Source organism: Pleurodeles waltl, chromosome 9, assembly GCF_031143425.1.
Source record: "Pleurodeles waltl isolate 20211129_DDA chromosome 9, aPleWal1.hap1.20221129, whole genome shotgun sequence".
NCBI classification, from domain to species: Eukaryota; Metazoa; Chordata; class Amphibia; order Caudata; family Salamandridae; genus Pleurodeles; species Pleurodeles waltl.
The window spans coordinates 653,570,332-653,598,241 of record NC_090448.1 but is presented as its reverse complement, the minus strand read 5'-3'; the positions used below and the strand labels follow the sequence as shown (position 1 = coordinate 653,598,241).

The 27,910-nt window shown below is 45.7% G+C and overlaps 1 protein-coding gene across 2 annotated transcripts in view; it reads left to right on the top strand.

Annotated features, from left to right (window-relative positions):
* The first annotated feature begins 6,226 nt into the window (after positions 1-6,226).
* The window catches only part of LOC138259816 (galectin-4-like), a 300,965-nt gene continuing 279,281 nt past the window's right edge, over positions 6,227-27,910 (top strand). Inside the window, exon 1 of one of the 2 annotated variants that reach the window (XM_069207710.1) lies at positions 6,227-6,419. In XM_069207710.1, the coding sequence (XP_069063811.1) occupies positions 6,390-6,419 (30 nt within the window). In that variant the 5' untranslated portion in view covers positions 6,227-6,389. The remainder of the gene's footprint in view (positions 6,420-27,910) is intronic. The other variant, XM_069207709.1, reaches the window with a different exon arrangement.

The following is a 27,910-nucleotide window of genomic DNA, read 5'->3' as shown; positions in this document are numbered from 1 at the left end:
TCCCCTGAACGGTGATCCCACTCCCACTTATACCAGGACCTTCACCGTCTTGCCTGTGTGGTGTCGACTCGGGTCATTGTACAGGTTGGCACGCTATTGTTCGACTTGTCCTGGGGACAGGGGTTTGGGGACGTTGGCTGGCTGCTCTGGTGTTGGAGTCAGAGGAGGGGCTGTGGGGGACTGGCTGTGGGATATGGGTGCCGACTGACCAGTGGTCCCAGATGGGCCAGGGAGTTCATCCAGCTCGGGACATCCAGAGTTGCTGTCATCAGTGAGGGCATCTTCTTGTGAAGGACTGGGTTGCTGTGCACCTGCTCGCCGCTGACATTGGCTGGGTCACCTGTGAACATGTAAGTGATTTGTTACAGTCATTGTCACATATTCCACATTTCTGCCTTTCCCTGTAGGTTTGGTGTTGTCCTCCCACCTTTGGCTAGTGTATGGTGATGGATTGTGGGATTGGTAGTGCTACATGCTGGTAATGCATTGCTGTTGTGTGTGCATGCAGAGCTGGGAGGGGTCTGCTTGCAATGGGTAGGGCATGCAGGGGTACACAATTGAGGGTGGTTATTGGGGTGGTTCATTGTATGGGATGGAGTAGGGTGTTGGGAGTCAGGGTGAGGAGGTGACATGCCATGCAGTTATTGGTGAAGGTAGGTTAGTAATGGAGACTTACCAGTGTCCAGCCCTCCAGAGACTCCAGTGAGGCTCTCAGGATGCAGGATTGCCAAAACTTGCTCCTCCCATGCTGTCAACTGTGGGGAAGGAGGTGGGGGTCCACCGCCCGTCCTCATGATGGAGACCTGGTGCCTTGATGCAATGGAATGTACCTTCCCCCATAGGTCGTTCCACGTCTTTCGAATGTCATCTCCTGTGCCTGGATATTGTCCCACAGAGCTCACCCTGTCCACAATCCTCTGCAATAGCTCTATCTTCCTGGCAATGGAGATCTGCTGAATCTGTGCAGCAAACAACTGTCGCTCTACCCTGATGATTTCTTCCACCATCACCCGCAACTCCTCATCAGTGAAACTGGAGTGCTTTTGTGGGGACATGCCTATTGTGTAGTATGTGTTGTGCAGAGGGTGTTCGGTGTTGAGGTAGGGTGTGTGGCATCTGATGCATGACGGGTGTATAGGTAGATGTAGTGTGTGTGAGCAGTTCTCTAAGGGCTTGGCCTGGGAAGGTGCAGCAGTATTTTTGTGTTTGCAAAGCATTATGGGTCATGTGGGGGGGTTTATAGTGCTGTTGGTGGGTGTGTATGGTGTGTTTATATGTGTCAGGTGTGTGTTTTTTATTCTGGCCAATGTTGGCTTCTAGTGCTGTTGGGTGCCCAATTCTGTGGCAGTGGTGTGCACTGCCAATGGCTGACCAAGGTTGATTGTTCGCTGTAGTGAATTGTAGGTCATAATTTGGAGGGCAGTGTATTGCTGGTGTAGCGGGGAGGGTGGTGGGTCTAACAGTTTTTCACATTCGTTGGGTCTGGAGGAATTGTGGTTGTGGCTGGGTTCTGTTGGTTTTGTGTTTGTGTGTCATTATCTGGTGGGCGGATTACCACCTCCACGATGGTCTGTTGGCGGCTGTCACCACGGCGGGCTTCGGAAAAGACCACCAATGTCATCATGACCACCATAGTCTTTAACAGACATTACAGGCCTCAGTAGTGGACTAGAATGCTTCAGTATACTCTAAGAGGTTGAACATGTGTACATATCACAAAGACAAATGCTGACTAATACGCAGTGGTAGTGCATTGAGATGAGGGTGTTACCTTAGTATCGATTAATGTGCCTCTCTCACTGTAGTAAATGGCAACTGGCATTTTGATAAAGCATACACACATCTTCTTTGTAAAACTGTGAATAACATGCAGTATAAGAATAAGCCTATTACCCACTATATGACTGTTCCGAACATAAACAAATGTAAGCTCTTCCCCCCAAAATGGTTGGTACCAATACTTACCAGTACAAAACTCAGCTGATAATTTTGCTGAGTATTATCTATTTCAAACAAAGATGGCTAATGTAAATATCTGCCAATACCAAACAGGACAGTTAAAACCGTCCCACACAGTCAAATCTGCGGCCACTCCACAGTGTGGGATATATTCTCAGAATACAGAAAAGTACCATGGTACCCCTAATAGCTGAATGCCTAGCCAGTGTTTTACTTTAAAAAACAAAAACACTTTAATACATGCAAAGCTCAATACCACATGTTAAATGGGCATCAACAAAAAGACACACCACTCTGTAGACCCTCCTCAGCCGGATATCCGAGACCCTACGTAATGTATAACCTACATACTAGCTCTAGATGTTCCTGTAACATTCTGCAGATAGGCAATGTTTTTAAAGGGCCCTTGCGAATACTGGGAAGTGAACCCGTTTGCGGATCCAAAAAGTGAAAAATATGCAAGCTCATATTCTTACAACAGAGTTGAGTGGCCTCTTTCCCCAGTCTGTACTATTCAAGGTGAAATCTATTACAGTGTTGAACTTGGCTGGCGGATCAATACCCCTTTAAAGTGTTGAAATCTGTTACAGAGTTTCTGCCTTGATACGGAGACTGCTCAGGTTCAAACCAATGTCCACCGCCCAAAATAGGCAGAAGAGCCCACTGAGATTTCTCAGAGGGAATTATTCCTGAGGCTTCCAGTAGGTCACATGGTCTTCCTGAGGGTACTCGCCTTCCTCTGTGTCAGAAGCAGGGGTCAAAAATGTCTGCTCTGGTGCTTTCTCTGCTTCCTACTTAAGTAACCTGCTACAGTCTTTCATCCTCCGGAAGCTCATTTGCATCAGTAGGAGTCTGACAACCAGTCTGTGCCCTAGTAAACACATCTGCTGATGTCCATAATAGGTGGGCTTTATTCGCCGTAAAAACCCGTGGCCTTATCAGGTCATTGCAAACAAGTAAGCATTCTTTTCTCTTCCTGAACATTTGGATCTACTGTCACTTACTTCCATCTCAACCCTAGCTAAGTGATATAAAATGCCTTTTTCTGGCAACTACACAACTGCCTTCAGGGAAATGGATGACCTCAATGGGTAGAGCTAGATCTGGTTCATCTTGGCCATGATTCCCATAGTGCGAAGACAGCTCAGGAGGATCGCTCCCCACCACTTCTTTGGCTCATCCTGATCTCTACACACAAACTCAAAAATTAGAGAACTTTTAAGAATGTCTTTGCCCAGAAGATACATAGGCACAAGCCTTTTGGGCACCTTGGGTGAGGACTCTTTTAATTGGGAATTTGTGTTAATTATCTTTTGAGGGCCAACGATAGCTTACACTATGGCCCTCATTCTGACCTTGGCGGTCGGCGGAGAGGCGGCGGTCGGACCGCGAACAGACCGGCGGTATTAAAAATGGCATTCTGACCGCGGCGCTCACCGCCGCGACCGACCGCCACTTCCCCACTCCGACAGCCACGGCGGTCATGACCGACGGGCTGGAGTCTGCGCACTCCGGTCCGGCGGTCGACCCAAGACCGCCAACGGTATCATGACCCTGCTTACCACCGCGGTTTCTGGCGTTCGGGAACCGCCATGCGAACCATGGCGGTAGGCACTATCGGGGCCAGGGAATTCCTTCCCTGGCACTGATAGGGGTCTCCCCCACCCCCCACTGCCCCCCCGAGTCCTCCCCCCACACCCTCCACCCCCCTGCCACCCCCCAGAGGTGGTACGAACCCCCTCCCCACCCCCACCCCGACATGCACATACACGCACCCCGACATGCACACACCCCCAACATGCACATATACACACCCCCTACACACACACATACACAACGGGGACACATACCCGCACACATACATGCCGACATGCGCACCCGCCGAACTACACACATCGCCCATAGGCACAGCAGCACTCCCCGCCCGCAGGCACGCACTCACACACCCCCTCTACACACTCACACGCACACCCCCATGCACGCACACATCACACAACACCCCCCCACCCCCTCCCCTCACGGACGATCAACTTACCTTGTGCGTTGGACCTCCGGGAGGCGACGGGAGCCATAGGGACGTGACCGCCAACAGAAGACCGCCAACAGAAGACCGCCACACAGAAATGTGGGTCGTAATTCTGGGGGCGGTGTTCTGCTGGCGTGGCGGTGGAGGTTGACCAGTCTCCACTTTCCCGCCGACCGCCAGTGTGGCTGCTGGCGGTATTCCGGAGGAACGCTCCCAGCGGTCGGAATACGCGCAGCGGCATACCGCCGCGGTCGGCGGTCTTTACCGCGGCGGTAACTCGGCGGTCTTGCGAAAAGACCGCCAAGGTCAGAATGAGGGCCTATGTCTGTTATTTCCTCCTTTATCTTAATACTGCCCAATGTCATCTACCTCTCCTTCTCACTCTCTCTCTCCTTCAGCGTTTCCTTCCAAGCCCACTTCTGTGCACTGAATCTTAGCCTTTTTCCATGTACTCATCATTCCTCAGATTCCTTGGCCTTCCCTTCAGTTAAATCTTTTGTCTTCTAGATTTCTGCTTGTCTGAGCTCCAAGGCTTCTGATAGAGGGTCTTTCTTAGAAGGACGAATCCTTGGACAGAATAAGTGCTAACCCTAGGAATTGGGGGATAGCTCTAGTTGTGGGTATGCACTGTAAGGTTCTGATTCTGTGGGGCTAAAAGGTCTCTACTCTGTTTTTTCTGCAACTCTTGCCCCCAATACACCCACAAACAACTTGCTCGCTCTGCAGCAACTTCCTCCTCTTTTCATTGCATTTTCAAGATAGATTCTATAAGATAAACGTTATCTTTTTATCCGTTAGCCTTTTACCGCAGAAGTTACAACTACTTTAGCTTCTCCACCGCGAGGCCATGCAGTTTAGTCTCTTCACATTTGCAATTTGCAATTTTACTATAGGCTCTGTGTGCAAGAACTGAACCTACTAAGTAGTTTTAGTGTCCACTGGGACTTAAGACTAATGATTTCACCACTTACCAAATTTGAGACCTACGGTCTATTTAGAGTTTGGTAGACGAGGTTACTCTGTCACAAATATGAAGCATATCTTGTCTGCCGAAATTACGATCCCATAATAGCCTATGGAGATCGTAATACCATGGATGGGATAACAGGCACGTTTGTGATGGGCTAACCCATCCACCCCATTCTAAATCAGGCCCTAGTTTGCTGGTTCCAGTGTAATCTGAGGGTAGTGTGTTCCAACTGGAATAATTGAAATGTATTTCTACCTGTGTCTTGTGCCCACCATGCAGATGGAGCCACGGGTGGAATACTAGATTTTTCACTTTAGCATTTCACTCTCAGGATATCAAGGCAGAGCAGTCCAAGGCTTTGTCAATGCTCTATTGTGGGCTAGATAGTCAGAAAACTGCAAAACACAACCACGTCATTTAAGAATTGAAGTCCAATCTGTGGTTTGTTTTCATAAAAAAGAAAAGTACTTTAGTAAACAGGCAAATTAATTCTACACATCTAGTAAGGTCAAGGGAAGAAAATGAGGACTCTTGTCATTTCCTCCCTAGAGATTTTATCCCATAATTCCAGAAGCACTAGGTCAATCCGATATTCTTTTAGGCATGGTTTCAAGGCAAAATAGCTATCAGGAATGGTAATGCGGTATGTTGTACTTGTTGGTTGAACCCATTACACTTAGAATCATAAAAGGTGAAGCAAACCGTTATTTTTTTCCTGCCGTGACTGATTGCATGTACGGGGGTGAGGGGGAGGGAGGGGAAGGCAGACATGTCAGAGGCACTGAAATTATGCGATTGTGTGGCCGCTTTCCACGTAGGCTTTACTGCACTTTAGCACAACCCAAAATCTGATGCATAATTTACAGATTTGGAGAAAAAAATATGTGTAGCTCAAGAGATACAAACAAAAAAATCTCTACATGGAGATTGCCTCATTTTGAGTTGCGCATTGACAGGCCCTATTCAAAAGTTACTGGCAATTCTTCTTGCTGAGTGCGGTTTTCTGGAGTTCTGCTCGTATTTACAAGATGAAACATTTCGCCAAACAGAAAGTATTAATGCGTGTTTACGTCTTAAAATAATGCAATACTAATTCAACGTGATATACCACATTGTGCTGGATTAATTTGCATTTTCTTGCCACATCGTTTAGTCAACACATCAGTAATAATGTTGTCCTCCATTACCGCATAATTGCTCTGGTCCTTAGTATAGACTGTAAATTCAGCGCGAGGATTCGGCATCTCTGGGGTTAACAAGGCCTGCTTTGCGTTTCCCGAGAGAACCAACGGCTTCTAAAAGAGAAACGAAACTTACTGTACGAGGAAGCTGATGTGGAAGTGGCTAGAGCACGTCTGCTGTAGAGCACTCGAGTTCAGTCCGTGTCTTCGTGAGAAACAGGCAGAGGCAGTGAATTGAAGCCGAGCCCCCAGCATGGCCCAACAGCAACCGATCTACAGCCCGGTGAGTAGCGTACCTGGGCCCGTAGTAGTCCTGCAATGGGGCGTGGGAGCAGAGATTTCTCGCATCTCGCCCGGGCCCAAGATTCTGTTCCTGAGAAGAACGTAAGGGGGAGGTTGTTCTCGTTCAAAACTCGCAGAGCGTAGGAGGGAGACACGGAAAGCACCGTCCTGGCTGCCCTGAAAAGTTGTGTCCATTCAGTAAAAAAACAGACGTTCATTTTGATATGTTTGTCATGTAGCGCATAAAGAGCAAAATACAGAATGGGATTCGTTGGACTGGATTGTTTTTCGAGGAAACGGAAACTTGGGCATCACCTCTGACGCCGAGGGCGTATTCGGGAGGGAATTACTGTTCCCACGATAATAAATACCCTGTTGAGTTAAGCACTGTACTTAATAAGCAGCAAAGAAGGAAAGATACAGGGAAAGGGACAGAGAGCGAGAGACAGACAGAGAAAATATTATAGAGAGAAGATAAGTAATTGTTTAAAAAAAATTCATCCATATGCATCAAATATTAACGCAATGCATGCAGCAAGCCACTTTTCTGCGCTGCTCGAAAGGGAGGGCAGGAATGCGCCATATTTATCATTCTACTGCACACTACTGCCTAGCTCAAACGCAGGCACTCGTGCACCATGGTGCAAGGATGCCTGCGTTGTAAGCAGGATTGCTTTTATGCAGGAAGGGGAGTACACCTGCACAAAAACAACCCTCTGAGGTTTTTCCCTCTTTCTGACTGTGCTAGAATACAGTGGACACAGAAAGATAAAAAACGAGAAGAAATAAGCATGATTTTCCTTGTTACGCCTCTCTGGTAAATGGTACACCAGGGAATGCGCCAAAATCCATGTGTGGATGTGTGGGAACACCCACACTACACCCATGGAACGCTGGGGAAGAGTAACTCAAGGCAGCGACTTTTGCTGCCTTGCATTTTAACCTGAGTGTATTCCCAATACTAAGCAGGCAGTAGAACAGCCGTCAGGTCTTGGCTTGGTGACTTATTGGACAGGCCAGGCTCAATGGTGTGGCTGCAGCTGTCGGACACATCATTCTGTAGGCACAAACTTGCATGAGGACGTGTCACATACATATGACACGTAGCATGCATGCGCCTACGGAATGACACCAACAACATTTTCTTTCTATTTATAAACTGGGCGGCACTAAGTACATCAGTAAATAAAAAAATGAAATGTAATTGCCACGAATGTGCTTTTTGGATATTTAAGTAAACAAAACTCTCAAAGAAATTGCAAATTAAAAAAAATGACCACATGCTGTGTGAGCAATGGAGGAGCACGTGAGGGGTGGAGTGGAATCAAAACACCAGAGGCGTAGGTAAAGTATAGCAATTTTTGAACCGTTGGGGTGGGGGCAGGGGTGCAACATATGTGAGCAAAAGGGCTGGAAAGCGGAGTGCACAGTTGTGAATGGCCCTAAAAAAACGTTAAATGAAATGATACCATTTGCTTTAAGGGATACAGGAAAAGCAAAGGATCACATGGACCATTGAAGGGAAAGCAACAGGTGGAGGCATTTGAGATGGGTAATCATCAGACAAGAGAACAAGAAAACACAGACACTCTCATGGAGTGCTTTATTAAAAAACAAAAACATAGTTTCTTTAAATGTGAGCAGTGCAGGAATACAAGTCAGCCAAGCAAAAGGTTGGTAACAAGACTATTCTCCTTGCGAGAGACAAACATAAGAAGATGGAGACAAGACTTTGATTAAGAAGCAAGCAAATGAGTGTGACAAAAAAGTCAACCGATGATAAGCAATGAGCAAGCTGTAAACCCCCTGTTAGTTTTTGGTACTGTCCACTAGATGTCTTTCACAATCAGACAGCTAAAAGCTGTATGATAGGGAGACTTAAAAGTTAATTTTCACTTGCTTAGAAGTGCCATGGTGAAAGCAGAGTGGCCCGGCAGCATATGAGAGCTGTAAGTACCAAAAAAATGTAAAACAAATATAAGGATAAAATAAGAATTTTAAGGACAGCTTGGGTAGGGGGAACAACAGAGGAGTGGGTAGAGGAGTGGCCGCAGGGAAGCAACAGGCAGTGAGCAGGTGGTGCTACAGTCATGGAGAGAAATTAAAAATATAATAAAAAGGCAGGATAAGAGGAATAGAGCAACATGGAGTGTGTGTGGTGAGGACCGGTTTCCAACAGGAAAGGCAGCACACCTTTGAGGGAGAAGGCGTGGGGGAAGGGCACTTGCTTGTTTTTGGGAGGTAAGCAACACATGAGGAAGAGAGCTGGAAAACACATGCACTATCATGGAGTGCTTAAGGAAATTGAAAAAAAAAACAGTCTCCTAAGTCAGTGATTCCCAACCTTTTGACTTCTGTGGACCCCCATTTTATCATTACTGGAACTCGGGGACCCACACTGAATCATTGGAATCCAGGGACCCCCCCGTTAAGTTATTACTGAGAGCTGGGGACCTAATCTATTAATATTATTTAATTTTCTAAGCAGTCGCGGACCCCCTGAGGAAGCTTTGCGGACCCCTATGGGTCCACGGACCACAGGTTGGGAACCACTGCCCTAAGTGCTAGCAGTGTAAGGATACAAACCAGTCAAACAGTCAAATAGGTGGGGCCTAAAACTCACTTATTAGCATCTATCAGAAAACTTAAGTGCATATTTATGAGCAACTTGCGCTGATGTTGCATCACTTTTTGTGATGCATAAGCGGTGCAAACCTTGAAATCATAACTATGAGGCCACCCAAAGCCACTTTGCGTGGCTATGAATGGCCTCATATATAGGGAGTAAGGCAAGGCAGCACAAATCGCTGCATTGCCTTAATCTGCACAAGGGAGGCATTCCATGGGCATTGCAGTGGGTGGACCCACGCAACACCCATGGATTTTGACGCATCCCTAGATTTACAAGACCATGTAAACTTCGGGATGCTTTAAGACCTTACAGCTCCCCAGGGGAGGTGCAACAAGGGTAAATATATTTATTTCTCCTCATTTTTTCCTCTTTCTTTGTGTGTTGCATTCTGCAGCACATATAGAATGAGTTAAAAGCCTTGCAGGATTGTTTTTGTGCAGAAAGGTGCCCCTTCCCACACAAAAACAATCTTGCCTACAACGCAGACGCCCTTGCACCATGGTGCAAGGGTGCCTGTATTGACGCTAAGCTGTCAAAACAGCACTAGCGCAGGGGAAAAACAGGAATGCGCTGTATGCCATAGGTATATTTGTTCCCTTTGATGCAGGGCAGTGCAGCACGGTTACTTGCTGCGCTGCCCTGTCTGAAAAGCCCATAATTATATACCTTCGAGAGTAACGAGCAAGTAGATAACCTCGAGGCAGGGCGTCAAGTGAGGAGTTATCTGATTCCAACTGATTTAGGCCCTGATCCAAGAGAGGTGGAGCTCCAGAAGTGGGAGTTTTGCACCAACATAAGTCATCATTTAGCGTTGGGTGTTAATAAGAAGATTTCTAGAGAAATTGCTAAATCTGAAGGAGAATCCTTTGTTGGAACTTACTCTACCATAAGGAGAAAATGTGATATACTGGAGAAAATGTAATTGGTGGACAAAGCTCCAGATTTAGGTCTTTTTCCTGAAAATCAAAGTGAGTTCCTTAATAGCCTAAATCCAACTCGGGACAAGGTCTTTTGTCTCTTTTCTCTCTTTCATATTGCACAGTTGTTTTTGATATCTTGCTGTATAATGTTAATATTTGTTTAATCTAATATTTCTGTAGCGTGACATGCATGATTGGCATTAGAGGGGTAAAGACAGAAACAAAACAACACTACAATATTTTTCACCCACTATTATACATGTTTTTATTTATGTTTTCTTTGAAATTAACTTGCCTTTCCAGAGTGCCAAAAGAGGGGCATTCTTAAGAGCATATCTAGAACTGCCTCCGTGTGATGAAAGGTGCCAACCTGTATCTTTGTTTGAGCCACGAATGCTCTGAGGTGCTCAGCTGGATCGAGGTGGATTGCGAGTACGACTTTGATAAAGTTAGCTGTTGTCCTTGCTCACTTAACACCTGTTCCCAGTTTTTAACACATAACCTACACCTAGTCAACATTTAAAATGGCGTGACTGATTATGCTGAAGGAACCGCTGCATCTGCTGCAGGGCCAGTTCTAGGAATTCTGGGGCCTAAGCAGGAAAGAACATTTTAATGTCACAAATTCCACATCATAAAGAAATATATATGTGTGTCATTTTGATGAGACTATCACAATTGACGTGATGGTTGGTCTATGATTTACAGAGCAAACATTTTCAGGACTCGGCTCGTGCACAGGCTCAAAGATCCGAGCCAGACCTTGGCTCTGCTCTGACTCCTCTATCCTTGTTAATTTGTTGGCTCGCGCACCGCTACTGCAAACCCAAGGCCAGCCCATGCCTTGGCCCCCAATTACAATCAACATACAGGGCTCCCTCTAGCGACTCGAGGCTTAGCTCTGTTCAGTCAGTGTATATATTCTTCTGATGATTTAGCCCTTAGACTGCTCTGTGAGGCAGGAAGAGAGAATTAATAGGTTCCACCCTTTAGGATGTATCCACCATATTCACTGAGTCTGTGCACTGCTTTGTATACATCACTGGACTCTGCCCTGTACAACTGTCTGGAGCGTACACTGTTGACATTAGTTTACAGGGCAAGGTTGTACGGTTCACCAGGCAGCTATGTGTTTTGTTTTTCTACACTGCAGGAGACATAGTAACAAAGCATTGACAAAGCCAATCGTTCTGTTTTTTACTGCAATTTTGGGTATGCCAAATGGTGATTGAATGGCTGGACTTTTGGCAGTATGGATAAATGAATGGATGAGTGAATGTGAGTGGAAGGATGCATGGTTGAATGGTGGGTGAGTGGAAAAATGGATGGGTGAACACAGGCTTGGATGAGGAGTGCACTGCTATATGTGTGACTTTGAAATATACACTCATGTAGCTCATTTAGATATTGTTTGTACATGCCTTATGCTCTCGCCCTGTCGGGAGGGTCTGTGCTAAGAGAAAGTTTGATATAACAAACGCTCCCATCTTCTCTGAAGCAGCTGTGAAAACAGAGAGTGCCCGAGGAAGTAATTGAGGGCCTGATCCTTAAGGAACGAGATTTAGAAGCCCTGTGTTGGTACACGAGGGAAAAGGGTGGGAATTAGGGTGACCACCCGTCCGTAAATTTCACGGACTGCCCCTAATTTTGCCCTGCTGTCCTTGTCCGTGATGAAAGTCTTAAAGGACTGCATTTGTCCATAATTTCAGCCTTTCACCTAAAGGACAAAGGAGGCAGGGCGAAATTACTGGCAGATCAGTTTCCCCAGCTGGAAGGAAAGGCAGGGAGTCTCCTGTGCTCGTAGGGAGGGGCAGACAGATAAGCAAAGGCCTTCTTGCCAAGGTGTCGCCTTCCCTAAAGAAATGCTCATGTGGGTAACTAGTACATCTGCAAATACAAAGGGGCTTGGAAACCTGCATTGACTTTAATCAAAGGAGTCACTTTAAGCTTTCTGATGGCAAATATATTGTCTTTTAGAGAGATACTGTAATGGTGAGCTGTAGAGTGTGTGGTTTCAATGGACTGTTATACATTTTATACCTAATACTAACATTTTTTATATTATTCAAATTTGAGAAGCACTTTTTTTATTTAACAGAACTGTATTTGAGCTTTTTGTAGCAGCCTATATTATGATGTAATTGTATTTATATAGCGCTTACTACCCCTGATGAGGCATCAAATGCATATTTAAAATAAGGACTTACACATTCACAGTCCTTTCAGGACCCTCGGTACCTCAAATTACAAACAAGCATTGGCTAAGCCAATGGGTCTTGTTTACGTAAGAGTTATTGGCTTTGCCAATGTGTTTCATCCATGTTATGCACCAGAGTGGCCGCTGTTCAGCATGGCTAAAAGTTAGTGGCATAGTGGTGTGGAATGGAGTAGAGTGGCATAGGAGCAGTGGCGTAGAGCCCAGTGGTGCAGAGTACATAGAGTGCAGAGTAGACTGCGTGGCAGAGAGTGCAGTGGCATGGTGTAGAGTGGTGCAGTGCAGAGTAGAGTATAGTGTTGTAGAGTGCAGTTGCGTAGAGTGGAGGGATGCAGAGTAGAGTGGCATAGAGTGCAGTGGCATAGATTGCAGTGGCGTAGAATGCAGTAGTACAGAGTAGATTAGTGTACAGTGCAGTGGCGGAGAGTGCAATGTTGCAGAGTAGAGTGTCAGTGATGTAGACTGGAGTAGAGTGGCACAGAGAGCAGTGGCAGAGTACAGTGGTGCAGAGTAGAGGGCAGTGACATACAGTGCAGCTGTTTAGGGTGCACCGACGTAGAGTGCAGTGGCATAGAGTGGCATGGGGCAGGGTAGAGTAGCATAGAGTGCAGTGGAATAGAGTGTATTGGTGCAGAATGTAGTAGTACAGAGTAGAGTGGTGTAGAGTCTAGTAGTGGCCAGGGCAGTGTTGCAGAGTAAAGTGTCAGCGTGCAGTGGTGTAGAGTGCATTAAAGTAGAGTGCAGTGGTCAGAGTGACGTAGAGTGCAGTGGCGTAGAATAGATGGTTTCAGAGTAGAGTGCAGTGGCATACAATGCAGTGGCACAGAGTGCAGTGGCGTAAAGTAGATTGTTTCACAGTAGAGTGAAGTGGCTTAGAGTGGAGAGGTGCAGGGTAGGATGGAGTTGCACAGAGAGGCATAGAGTGTGATGGCATAGAGTAAAGTGGTTTAGAGTGCTGTGGCGTAGAGTGCAGAGATGCATAGTATATTAAAGTGATGTACAGTGTGTTGATGTAGAGTGCATGGGCATAGAGTTGAGTGATACAGAGTAAAGTGCACTAGCATAGCGTGCATTAGCTTAGAGTGCAGTGGCATATAGTGCAGTGTTGCAGAGTGGCATAAAGTGGAGTTGTGCAAACTAGATTGGTGTTGCCTAGACTGGAGTGGTATAGCGTACAGAGGAGCAGAGCGCAGTGGTGTAGAGAGGCGTAAAGTGCATTGGCATAGAGTAGAGTGGTACAGAATAGAGTAGAGAGGCGTAGTGTGAAGTAGCAGAGTGCAGTGGCAGAATGTGGAGTGGTTCAGAATGGAGAAGAGTGCAGTGGCATGAAGTGGTGTAAAGTGGAGTGATACAGAATAGTGTGCAGTGGTGTGGAGTGGTGCAGAGCAGCGTGGAGTGGAGAATGCATGGTGTGGTAACACACTGCCGTTACAGACAACACATTTTTCATTGAAATGATCATTACATTTGCACAGACGTACAGTTTCTCAAATCAAACTATACTGTGCACAGACGATGACGTGTGGAAATTGCATCACCTAATACAATGATTTGTTTTAATCATTTAAAGGTACCGGTATTTGTTTCCATCACAGTTCAGGATTAACAAAAATGTGCTTCATTTGTACTCCTAATTCTGATGTATTCTGAAGTTTATTTAAATGCTGTCATGTGAAACTCTTTCCTAACCCCAGTATCCAGCAAGATTGTCGCATAAATCCTCTCACCTTGAAGTCAGAGAAAGAAAAGTAAACACTAAGTTCCCACCGAAATCAGAGCCTGACATTTGACTTTGTTCTTTGAATGCACAGCAAATGTTCTGAGATAAGAACAAGATTTACATGCCTGTTTACAGAAAGGGAGCACTCAGAAGGATACTGTAAATGAGGTTTGGGCAAGGGAAGGAATGAACTCAAGCTGCATAGCCTAAAACAAATAAAGCCAGCAAATTGAAAGCAACAAAATGTGAGTTACAACCCACAAGGCCAATGGCAAGCAACGGGCGGAGTGCATTACCAAGGAAGCACTATGAATGTGCTTAAAGTGACAGCCGTGGGATACATTGTGGGGAAAGGCCAGTATTTTAGTCCAGTCCGTACCTTGCAGAGGTTTGGCCAAATCAATCACCCAGGTAGTATGACGAGAAGACTTGGAGTGGTTTCCATGTTGCAGGAAAAAGCTGTACATCCATTCTATCAGTTTGCCACCAGTTCCTATGGTGTAGAGCTTCTGGCACACCTCTTGGAGGGTGAGTGCTAGGTGGCAGACATGAAATAGGGCATTTAATGATTATTTAAGGTGGCTGTAAGTAAGGAGTTGACCGGGGTGAAGATAGTAGTCTGCCATAAGGGTTTCAAAATTTAGTAGCTCGCCATCCAAAAAAAAAAAAACAATTTTAAGATACCTGCAGCATGCCACTGATGGAGTTGCTCTGAGCACAGCTGTCTTGTGCGAGTGGGAAGGCTTAGCAAAGGCAGTGCAGTAGCACAGGGTTTCTTCGTGTCAGTGAGTTTACAGGTTCCAGCAAGGGAAGAGAAAGCTGTGCATGAGAACCCTGGATGGTGATCTGTAGAATGGTCACTAGGAAACAATGAGCTGTGCATTAAGCGTTCCTTAAAAGTCTTTACTGATAAACCCCATCTCATGCAAGGAGGTGGGCAGAAAGCCAGCGAGCCATCCATTGGACCTGTGCAGCTGAATAATAGCATTCTAAGTCCAGAAGACCTAATCCACCTGCAGTTACAGTTAGTTTTATAGTGGAAAAAGCTACCCAACGGAGCCGCGGCAACCAAATCAGATGTGTGGCTTATCTGAAGAAGGAATGAAGGACGAGCAGTTGAAGGTTTGTAAAGTAATACTATCATTGGGGCAGCACACCATTTTCACTAGTGCCACTTTGCCCACTACAGAAAGCAGAAGAGAAGACCTAAAAGCAAACTGGGCTTGGAGGGACCGTGGCGCTCTGCTGAGATTTTCATCCTGGAAATCAGTGGGTGAATGGCAAATATTAATCACTAGGTATCGAAAGGTAACTGGTTCCCAGTTCAATCTGAGATGTAATTGTATATAAAGGGGAAAACAGTGCCATATGGTAAAGAAACATTAATTATATTTTATTTTATTTACAGTTTGTGCAATTTACGTCCCAAATATTTTGAAGATTCTATGTGTACTTGACACTTAGGGGTAACCTAGATCACTAGTTTGGCCTTTGGCCAATTTCAAAACCATTTAAAGACATGGACAAAGTGGCCTATTGCCTTGCTCAACCTTGCAAGGGGTCTGGCCCCTGCTCACCCTTCACAAGCACGAACAGCGGACCATTGCACCAGAAGAGTTTGCCAAGGTGGATGGGTGATGCTTCTTCAACCACTTGACAGTGTCTCTTCTGTTTCTCACCTGTGTGCAGAGACAACTCCCTAGGTACCCAATACCTTCTGATAGTCAGGGTGGACCCATCTTGCCTGATTTTAGGAATTGTCCCACCTTGTTCTTCTCTTCCTTATTTATCCAGTTCTGAGCAACAAACCTTTGAATCACTTGCTGTGGATCTCCCATTTTATCTCAATTTCATCCTCCTCTTTTATTATCTTTGATTGGTAGTCCGGGCTCCCATTTCTGAGATAAATGTAGTCCCAGATATACAGTCTAGTGCTGTGAGACTACAGACAAGTTGTGGGTACCTCACATCCTGACATTAGGTGTGAGACTGTCACACACACCATCTGCCCTGCCTCTTAAAAAAAATTAGGTTGGGGTAAGCCAGATGTTTTTGTTAAATTTGTTTAAACTAGCATAAGGTTTATTACCTTAATGTTTCCCAAACTGTTTGCCAAGGGTTTTAAAATGTTCAGAAACATAATCAAAATGTTGCTGTTACTTTCTCTTCAAGAAAGAATCAGTAGATTTGGGTAGGGGTGATGGCCTTGGTGATTGGCCTACACTACTGAACAAGGACGTAATGTGACACCTGAATTTAGCATACCAGGAGTCAATCACAAAAAGACCCCAGTGAATAAATAGTGTTATGTTAAAAAACAGCAAATAAAGGCATTGACAACATAGTGAGGCATGGCCTCTCTTGTGTGTGTCTGTAAAACTGACGTTTGTTCTTGAATTTATGTCCTGAATTTTGACCCTTTGTCCTGAATTTGTGTCCTGAATTTTGACCCTTTGTCCTGAATTTTTTACAGTCCTGTCCAGAATTTGCTTCAATGCCAGGTGGTCACCCTAATTAAGACGTTGCTTCATTTTTACAGGTAAAAAGCAGATGTGCTTTCATCAGCTCCACCTGCACTGTCGGAAGAAAGGAGCTGTGTGCTTCCACGGGCCTGAGTTAGATAAGGGGTCAGGGATAAAAAGAACCAAATGGTGACACTGGGCGAGACTGTTGATCAGATCGTCCATGGTAAAACTAGCGTGTCAGCACACATAACTCTGAGATGTGTGGTATCTATATTGAGTCTATGGATGATGCGGGGGCAGGGGTGGATGGTAGTGAGATTCTGAGAGGGCTGGCACGGTGCGTGGTAGCACGAGACCAACTTTGGCGAGGTAGTTTGCAAGGATGTACTGTTCTGTGTGCGTGGTGATGCCCTCCTGGCATAAAAGCCTCTCAAACCTCCAGGATGCAAAGCGCTCCTGCTTTACTCCGGCATAAAAGAAGCAGTTGCTGACAGCCACGCGAGGTGTTTGTTACAGTCCGCCACCTGCTGGCACCGTGAGGGGCGAGGGTATTATTCTTCCGTTCTCCTGCGCCCCTCTTACTTATTGTGCACATAGGTGTGAACGCCATTTCGCCATAATGCCGGGAGTAGCGGAAGAGACGTCACATGTCCTTTAATATCAGAGGAAATTACGTCATATGACTTGATGTCTTTCTAGGAAGTGATGTTGCAGGCCTTTTACCATGATAATACCTCTCAATTACATCACGAAACTTTACAATAAGTGCGCAAATAATACATCACCATAATTGTTACTTAAAACGACATCTTACCTATTTTAGTTATCAAATACATGTTAACCGGGTACATGAATGTTCTAAAATATACAATATCGGATGGAAAGCCATTATAGGCCAAACATGGTCCATTGCAACTACAGACAGTGAGAATGTTTTTTAAGTGCCATGTGCGGCACAGAGCGCCTTCAGAAAAATGAAAACGAATGTGTTATACCACTACCATCTAATCCCACCTCTCTTTCAACATCTCGACCCTCTCACAACGTTTTTTGTTAACTTTGAAGTGTACTTCACGTATTCTTATACCTCTACTGCATGTTCCTTCCCACTGTTACCACTCATTCGCTCACTCCCTTCACTCACATATTTCACAACTATTAATTTACATGCCATTTTCCCTTTCATTCTTTCCGCTCATATGCTTCATATTGATCTTTCGCTTGAACCCTTTCTGTTTCTCTCTTATTGTTTCCCACTTCACTTCTTTTCGTCTCTTCTTTCCCATTTTCTTTTTTCCTTTGCCATTACATCTACCGCTTTGTTTCAACACCTCACTCTGTGTTTCTTTCTCCTGCAAGTTCTTCCACTCCCATTTTATTTTGTCTCCCTTTCCCCTTATTTTTTCCTTTCCCCTTCTCTTTCATCTATATTTTCTTTTCCTTTTTTCTCTTTCTCTCACTTTCATTCTCATCTGCCATTCCTTGTTCGAATTCACTCTCTTCGTCACCCTTCGTCTTCGCTCTCATTTTCATTATTCATTTTTCTCTGTAATTATATCAAGTCTTTGCTCCCTACAAGCCAAATCTTTGTGTCCCTGTTGGAAATCAAATCAGTGGCCGGGAACAGAAATCACTTCAACACTTGTAACAGGAGGCAAGGACAGCGCTAGAGATCAGGCACAGGAGTATGGCACAGACAGCAACAATGCACGTTTATTCACATATTCAACAGGCACGTTACAAGTGGCAAAATTGCAAGCGTCATAGCTACACAAAATAGCTACTGCACAGACAGGAGAGTATGATTGCTTTACATATGGAAACGATTAACAACGGGCATCAGCAGTGCAAGCTTCACTCACAAACAGTAGGGATTATGAAGGGGCAACAGTAGTGAAGGTCTTTGTCACACAGGGAGTAGTCGTCCAAGCCTCCATGACATAAAACAGGAATAGCACAAGGAGCTGCTATGCAAGCATCCACCACACATAGAACATGGGCCACTGTAGCTGTCCTACCACAGTAAGGAACTGAATAGGCATCAGCTATGAAAGACCACCTTTGCAAACAACAGTTACTGACTGCACAGGAAGCAGAACAGGTCTGCTTCCTAAAATAAGTACAGAAGAGGAAGTAGCAGTGCATCACTCAAAATACAGGTAATAAATGGAGCATGAGAAACAGATGAATGTGCCTGCTTCACAAAACAGGTGCTATAAAAGAAGGAGAAGGCACCAAATATGAAAAGCTTGAGCAGCAGCTGTCTGAGCCCCTAATGCAGAATAGCCACAGGGCAGGAAATAAAACATCAGTGCAAGGCTCCTTAAGAAAATAGAGTCATCATGGGTGTCAGCTGGATAGGTCTCTTTCTTTCCAAAGCGCTTGTAAAACACATGTTAGCAGAACCATTTTACCTCATAAAACAGAAATTAAGCAGCAATGCAAACTTCCCTCACAAATGAGGTACCACATGGTAAGCAGCTTTACACTGACATGTAAGCGTTAGCTCCCATCCACCCTTCTAGCACAGGAAGGCCAATCAGAATGCCGGTGAATGCAGATGAGTCCTTTGTCACACCCACCGTTCATGTGTATATGGCTGTCTAGAAGGAATGCACAAAGTGTAGCTGTCATCTAGCCCACACATGTATCGGAGACAGGCTACAAGGGACACAGAAAACAAATGCATATTTTTGAAGAGTGGTGTTTCTAAAACAGTAATGTTAAATCTGATTTTACCATTACATTTTTACCATTAAAGAGTATTTATCATTACCATTCAAATGATATGAAACATTATGTAGCTACTAATCCCTTCTGATCAGGAATAACAGCTTAAATATAAATTAAGGAATTCCCAATGCTAGTCTTTAAGAGAAGTAGGCCTCACAGTAGCGAAAAATGACTTTGGGAGTTTTCACTACCTGGACATGCAAACTTAAAAGTACATGTCCTGCCTATGCTTACATAGCACCATGCCCTATGGGCTACCTAGGACCTACCTTAGGGATGACATATGTAATAAAAGGGGAGTTTAAGGCTTGACAAGAAGTTTTAAATGCCAAGCCGAAGAGGCAGTGAAACTGCACACCACAGGCTCTGCAATGGCAGGCCTGAAATATGCGTAAAGGCTACTGAAGTGGCTGGTACAATCAGTGCTGCAGGCCCACTATTAGCATTTAATTTACAGGCCCTGGGTATATGTTATACCACTTTACAAGGGACTTAGGAGTAAATTAAATATACCAATTGTGAATACACCAATGTTACAATGTTTTAGGGGAGAAGCTCATCATTGTAGCACTCGTTAGCAGTAGTAAGATGCCCAGAGTCCTGAAGCCAACAAAAACAAGGTCAGAAAAAGAGAAGGAGGAAGGCAAAAAGCTTGGGCTATCACTGCCAAAAAGGGCCATTTCCAACATTCTTTGATCTGGTGCTCCCGCGGGCAGGGCTGGGCCCATGTTCTGGAGAATGGTACATCTTCTCTACAATGCCCCCACAGATCAGGTCTGTGTCAACTGAGTTTTTCCCCCCAATCTCCAACGCGTAGAGTCATGCATCAGGGATGCCCCCAGTCCTCACTGCTATTTCCCCTGGATATTGAGCTTCTGTCCCGACTGATACGCTGCGATGCACAGATCAGGGGCCGGTGATGGGAGGGGAGATTTGAAGACAGGATATGCTGACGACGTACTTCTTTTTCTCAGCAACCCCCAATTCTCATGCCCCCGATGCCATGAGATTCTACAACTCTTTGAAGAGGCCTGAGGTTTACAAGTTAACACACATAAGTCCCAGCTGGTGGAAGTGGCTGGGGAACCTGCAGGGCCACAATGATACCATGATATACCTATCAGATGGAACTCTTTTGTCTACCTGGGGATCCATATATTGTGCCTCTTAGACTTGCCTGGTTCCATAAATTTCAAACTCTGGCCTCCACCATGGACAGTGGCTTGCACAAATGGAATCGGCTGCCCCATTACCTTATGGGACATATCACACTTTTCAAAATGATGTGCCTTCCCCAGTACTTATACATTTGAATGAATTTCCCCTATCCAATCCCTGAGGATGGTTTTGATCTCTGTCCTCAAAGCTAATATCCTTGATATGGGTGGGTAAGCGACATCATACAGCATTCAGCTCAGCACGGAAATCTCCCTTTGACAGAACCTCAGCGTAGCAGACATTTACGGCTATTACCTAGTGGCCCAGCTAGTGCCCATTCGTGAATGGTTCACAGGGGGCAGGGGTGACCCTTCTTTTTCCTCAGAGCATCACCTCCTGGATTTTGAAGGGCTCCTTGACTTGCTCAATGGAGGGTGCATGCCGCTATCAGGCCGTCCTGCACCTGAGTGGCGGTACGCTACTGGAAGGCTGCACTCTGTCTTATCCGATGGGACCACCACTGCCTGACGGAATTGACCTCCCTATGACGTGTTACCTGGCTTTGCCAGGTCTCGACCCTTGAGGGCTTAGCTCAGTGGGACAAGATAGGAATTATGTTACTTGAAAGATGTCCATTGCGGGGTATCCCTGATGTCCTTCCAAGATTTGAGGGATCATTATGCCCTATTGCACACACAATTTTTTCGCTTCCTCCAGCTGTGACATGCCCTGCAGACCAACCTCCCACTGAATGCCCAATTCCCCAACTACAAACCACTCAAAGCCAAAATTTCCATGGGACACCTGGGTAAGACACCTATATCTGTAATTTATTGTTTATTGATTATGAATGCCATAGAAGGTTCCCCTCTTTTCAGTGGAAATGGGAGGGTTGGGTGGGCGAACGAGACAATGATGATTGGAGGAAGGCATGTTTAGCTCCCAGAGAACTGGCGATATCATCATGGCTGCTTATGATCCAGGCCAGCTATCCTCCTGCAACTTACCTCTCCCTGCACCACATACAACAGATGAGTCAATCTACAAAGGCAACATATGCACACTGCGCCTTCCTCACCACTGACTTTTACCATGTGGCTCGGGAGCGCTTGGCTGTGCACCCTTTTTGGAATGGGGTGGGTCAGGAAATCTCTGCAGTGCGAAAACGCCCTATTGATCTGGGCTACCAGATGGCGCTGCAGGGCCTCCTTGAGGAACTGGGGGTCCACACGCTGAGTGATTTTTATAGGGATAGCTTGTCTAGTGGCGAAATGAGACATTTCTTGTCTGTGGAAACAGGCTTCACCCTCCACACTGCAGCTGTGGCGAAGGGGAGTTGACTGGTGCGCACACCAAGAGAAACCAATATACGAGGAAAGAGGATGTCCCCACAAACACAAAAAAACAAGGAGGAGGTGGTAGGACTCATGGACGTCATTTAGGGGTCACAAGGGGTCGCAGCTGTGACCCCTGGCTTGTCCCTTGCTGCCCCTGGCACCACCTTTGCAACCCCTGGCATCAGAGGGGGCAAATTCAATGTCAGGCTCGTCCTTATGGACGTCATTTGGGGCTCCACTCTTTTTGTTTTTTGTCAATTTGTTACTCCACTAATAGTAAATAATAATTGATTATTCAATATTAGTGTTATAAAGTGGAGTACAATTAGCTGGAATATGCACTTACATGGCAGCTCAGGTAGGCAAAAAATGCTTTTAAATGTATGATGTATGTGTGCTTGTGGGTGAGAGTGTGTTTATGTGTGAGAGAGTGTATGTAAATGTAAATTTGTGTGTGAGTGAAAGTGGAGGTCAAAGGGCGTGTGATGTCACTTCCGCTACCCCTGGCATTTCGGTGAATTGACCTCCATGGTGGGAGTACCATAGAATTCCACCATAGGAAACATGTTATTTGGGAGTATTGCTCTATATATTGTGACCTAGATATGTTGCCTATTGATAATTGTAATGCAGTGGATGATATTTGTTTTACTAAATACAAATATATTAACATTTAGTTATAAGAAAAGCTAACGAAACAGCTTATTGACTTCTCATAATGAAGATGAGATATGAGATGATATTAACAAAGTCCATCCTAGCACATCTATATATTTATCTCTTTAACCATAAACTTTAAACAAAATATTTCATAATGAAAAACATGTGCAGTATCCAGCTAGGGGTTCTATAAGTATAAGATCTTCACCCATCATCCTGCTAAGCAGTGCGTCCCATAACACCATAACATGATAACCACACCTTGGTGGCATGGACGTATTTTAGGGGTTGCAGCGTGACCCCTGGCTTGCCCCTTGCGACACCTGCACTGATTTTGTAACCCCTGGCATCAGAGGTGGCAAAATCAGTGCCATGAAGACATAGGCAGCTTGTCCTTACACCTTAGGATTGTCGGCTGGGGCACCACTCTGTTTTCCTTTATTTTTTTTTTAGTACACTAATAGTGAATAATGTTTCATTATTAGTGAATAATGTTTCACTATTCACTATCAATGTAGTAAACATAATGTAGAGTTAGCTGGGATATGACGTTCCCTGGCAGGTGTGGTAAGTAAAAAATATGGTTTTCAATGTATGTTGTGTGCGTGCTTGCGGGCTAGTGTCTACTCGGGAGAGAGAGTGTGTAAATGAGTGAGTAAGTGTAAATATGTGTGTATGTGTAAGCATGTGAGTGTGAGTGAAACTGAAGTTCAAAGGGCGTGTGATGTCACTTCCGCCACCCCTGACATTTTGGTGAATTGACGTTCATGCTTGGTGGTCACTATGCACAACATGGAAATACTTCCCGCACAGGATCAACTGGAGGACCACACATTTCCAGCCACACACACTACTCGGTGAAGCATGCTGCTCATGTAGGCAAGTGCTTCAGCCCCCACAAAGGGATGGTAAGTGCTTTATCAATATTCAAATACTATACAAAACAGTTGTGTGCCTGGTGCAAATCATGTGAGCAAAAAGCACACATTATTGTCATCGGAATGGGAAAAATAGCATGCTGTTTGGGTGTTATCCCCAGGTTCTTGGTTTGAAAGCTGGACTGGTGTAGTCATTTTAACCCCACTAGATACTGCGTCTGGTGATACTGGTGCACGTTTACAGACTGCGATTGTAGCTCGTAGTCTGGCCAGCAGCAGAGCTAGTCTCCCTAGCAAAATGTCAGCAAAGGAAGCAAGCAGCAGTGCAAGCCGCCCTCAGTAAATACATTTATACATCATAGGCTCCAGCTGTACAAGCCTAACTCACAAACTGATACAATATAGACAACAATGTAGCGGTTGGGATGCACAGCTTGGAAATGGCATTTGTTCATATTGGAGATCTTCAGCCAGCTGTTTATCCTACATCACGTTTGCAAAAGAAAGTTGCACGTCCAAGAAAGCAAATGTTTACTACCGGAAGCGGTCACATTTAACAACCCAATTGGAAGTGAGACATATGCATATGCGACAGCTACGCAACGGGTCAGTTGTAGTTCCACAGACAGTAGCATCAAATTATATTCTTTAAAGTGCGCATTTCGAACCAACAGTGGAGTTTTGCAAGATTCAGCATACAAACCTCGTCTTTTAGACGGAATATGTGTTTCAAAGACCAGTTACATTCATATTTGTCAACTTTGGAATTTCAGCAGTAACTGAAAGTGAAACTAAATATTGCCCTGAAATCAGAAAAGAGGAGTGGGAAGTGCAAAGCTGTGGGAGAAAGTAACATTTTAATTCATTAGAGAGCGCGCATGGCATGAACATCACAATGTATCTGCTAAATAAAAAAACATTTTGAAGTGCTCTGCACACCCGAATACATTACAATTTTCCAGTTCTTGTGACCAACAGTAAGTAAATAGGGCCCATCCGAGCCCAGTTTTGCTTCATTTCCTGGCACTATCTTTGTGATTCTGAGGATAGGGCTCGCAAAAACAGTGACAAGTGTCACAAGGGGTAAGCCAAGGGTCGCAGATGCGATCTCGGGCGAACCTTGAATGACATCCATGCACTCAAGTGCAGGCAGTTTACTCCCCTCATAAGCGCATAAGGTTAGTGACTGTCCCTGTGAGGTTTAAGAGGGAATGTAATATCTTGTGTGCACTCCTCCAATACCACAGCTGTATGAGGCCTTCAGAAAGGTAACAAACTCCCCAATTAAGTTGAGCGTCTTGAACTGGTGCCACCTCAATGGCTGTGTCCTGGCTGGCCATGGTTTGCCATGCTGCTACTCTCTGATGCCTGATTGGCTGCAACTTACCTGCAGCTTGGAAGCTAAACCAGACAAGTAGAATCCATTCCTGCATTGTCAGGGAAAATAAAGCCCACCATGCAGCGGTGTGCACTGCCTTTGGACTGAGCCATCATGATGTACTGGGGCCGCTGGCTGTCCTCTCATCGTATAGGTCTGTGACACAGGCAAGTTCTTTTATTAGCTTGCATAGCAAGAATAGATCAAACATGTCACACAATTTAAACAAAATAAAAGCTATCAGAACTTGTCCAATATCATGGCATAGAAATTACAACTAAGATGCTATCTAGGCTCTCTCATTGAAGTTGTGCACTGGGATGCTATCGGTCTGAGCATCCAGAACAGCCTGTGAATCCATTTGCATGCTCCTGTCAGTGGAGAAAAGAGTTTGAGCGACTGTGGCAAGTGACACTGTGGTGTTTATGGTTCGGCCATGCTAGTGTAATCGTTTTTAGGTCTTGCCTACAGTCAGCTTTTAGGGCCTGATATGCAAAAGTATTTTACCTTCGTATTCATAGTTTGCAAATTGCAAAATGCTTTTTTAAATGCACTAATCCAGGTTTAGGAACCAGTAAACTTTTATAGATTCCTAAAATGGGATTGCAACCCCATTCCAATTTGGGTATTTGAGGGATGTATTGCAGGTGTCTCTTTCACATGCTGAATTGGTATGACATATGTCAATGTTTTGCAACTGAAATCTGGTCACGAAACATTGAAAAATTACCAATTTTAGAGTTCGGTTGGAAATGCTTTTCCAAAAGGAAAGGGGACCCTCAATCAATGTACTACAGAAGTTTGCTGGGGAGTAGTTAATTGTCTAGGGGACCACTGTGAACTGTCAAACAATGCTGCTGTGTTTCCTTTGAGAAAAAGAGTCTGCCTTCTAAAAAAGGTTTAACTTATTGAAAGCTGATTATGGACATGATGGTCTGCTTACCCTAACAGGACATCACCCCTGTACTAAGCTGGGTTCTGGTTGTAGTATCCACCACTTTTTTGCATGGTGTCAGAATGCTTTGGACTGTACTGTACTGGGATCCTGCTAACCAGGGCCCCAGTGCCCTCTCCCCTAAATTTGGTTGCATGGTAACCTTTTACGCCCACAATTGCCATACTGGTGCCCCCATATGGTATTAGGTACCCAGGGCATTGGTGCACCAGGGGGTCCCCCTTGGGCTTCAGCATGTATTGAGCCACCCAGGGGAGCCCATGCAAAGAGTGTCTTTAGGCCTGCCATTGCAGCCCGTGTGGAATGGTGCATTCCCCCTTTCACCACCAAACCTGACCACTGCACTTAGACATTATAAGTCACCCTTCTGGTAGGCCCTTCAGCCCAAGGACAGGGTCTGTATCTAAGTGTGAGGGTATCCCTGCATGAGCAGGGTGTCCCTACAGACCGCAGGCCAATTCATGGACTCTGTAAGTGTGGGGAAGACATCTTAAGGTATGTAGTGGACACTGGTCAACAGGAGTAGTCCAGCTACATAATGGCTTTTCCGAACCTAGGCATGCTTGCTATCAAACATGTTGGAATCATGCAACTACACTGATTCCTTTGTTAGTTGCATGATACCATGTACTGTGGGGGATCCTTAGAGGATCTCCTATTTCTGCCTGTGCAGCCTTACGGGGTCTAGCTGCCAGCCCACGCTGCTGCTGACCCTAGTCACTGTCCGGCCCTCCTGCTGGTGAGCCAGGCTTGGGTTGGAGAAGCAGGACAAAGGATTTCCTGCAAGGGAGAGGTGTGACCACTTCTCCCTGTGTACTAGGTGTCTAAGGGCTGGAGTGGGGTGGCCTCTAAGCGCCACCAGACTGCTTTGAAGAGCACATTAGGTACCCTCCTTGCATAATCCGGTTTGCACCAGTTCAGGACACCCTGGTTCCCGCTCTGGCGTGAAACTACACAAAGGACAGGAGTGACCACCCCTTGTCCAGCTCCTCCCCTAGGGAAGTGCACAGAGCTCTGTCAGGTGGACACTTGATTCTGCCCTTTTAGGGTTACTTACGGGCTCCCTCGCAGATGGGTCCTCAGATTCATTGAGCAACACTCTCCAAGGAACTCTCTGCAAGAAATCTTCTGCTCCTGGCCTCTGGAACCACTGCTGGTCTTCGTTGGAACCAAATAAGTCTGCTTCTGGTGGGAAGGCTCCCTATGCAACATTGTTTCTCTGGATCCTGCAAGAATTCTGCAACCTCCAAGGAAGTGCATCCTTCAGGGTCACAAGGACTCTGTTTGCACCAGGAATCATGAAGGAATCTCTCATGGAGTGAAGGAGTCACTCCCCCTACATCCACAGGAACCTCAAGACAATGTCGGCCAGCTGGTGGGGTCTGCTGTCCACGGACATCTGAAGATCTTGCAACACATGTGGCCTCCTCTGGGTCCTGCTCATCTTCTAACCAACTTGGGAGACTGTGGGACCTTGCCACTGGACTGGAACCCCTGTGCACCTCTACTGTTGCACTCGCCAAGGCTCATTGACTCTTCCCTCAGGAGATCTTCAGGCTTCAAGAAGCCCCAGCCTCCAGCACTCTGCAAACCAAAGATCAGCCCCTGTCCTGCAAATCCTGTGACGTAGGACTTCTGTTTTGTTGGGCTGGTAAGGACTCCTTGTGACTCCCTGTGTCCAGCGCCTGTGGATCACACGTGGGGGCTCCATCGACTTCTGTTGGCCTTCCTGTGTGCTGAGGGCCAGCCCTGACTCACCCTCCTGGGTAGAGTCTCCTGGACCTTGCTGGTCCCCAAAAATTTGCAAACTCTTCTTCAGCTCCTGTTTGCATTTGGTAGTGCTGGTTGGTGACTTGGTTGGTCACTAACCCTCCTGCAATCCGGTGACCGTTTAGGGATAGCTCACAGGTGACTCCTGGGATCTTCTGCAGCTCCTGGACCCCACAGCTGTACTTCTTCTTCCACTGACTTGCAGGAACTTCATCTTCAGGAGGATGGACATTACCACCTGCACCACCTGGGCAACTCCAAGGTTTCTGGACTCTGTCCTCTTCCTTTGCAGGTCCTCTACATCCATAATGCATCCGTGGTTCCGTCGGCCTGGTCCACTGGTCGTGACAACTTCTGAACAATCCAAGGCATCCTCTGACTTCAGAGAGAGTCCCTTCTCCCCTCTTCATCTGGGTCCCTGATGTAGGTACTCCTGTCTTCCAGGTATCCTAGGCTAGTGGCACTCTTCATCCATGCTCTGGTCTGATGGTTTCCTCGAGGTACACTGGGAAGGGTCCTAAATTCCACAAACTCCAGCCACTACTCTCTGTGTTAGTCTATGGGACACTTGGGTGGGTAACTACCTTACTCCTGGTTGCTTGGGTCACCTACTGTACTTACCTCTGGTTTTTCTAACTGCCCCCAGCCCTTAGCTAACAACCACACTTACC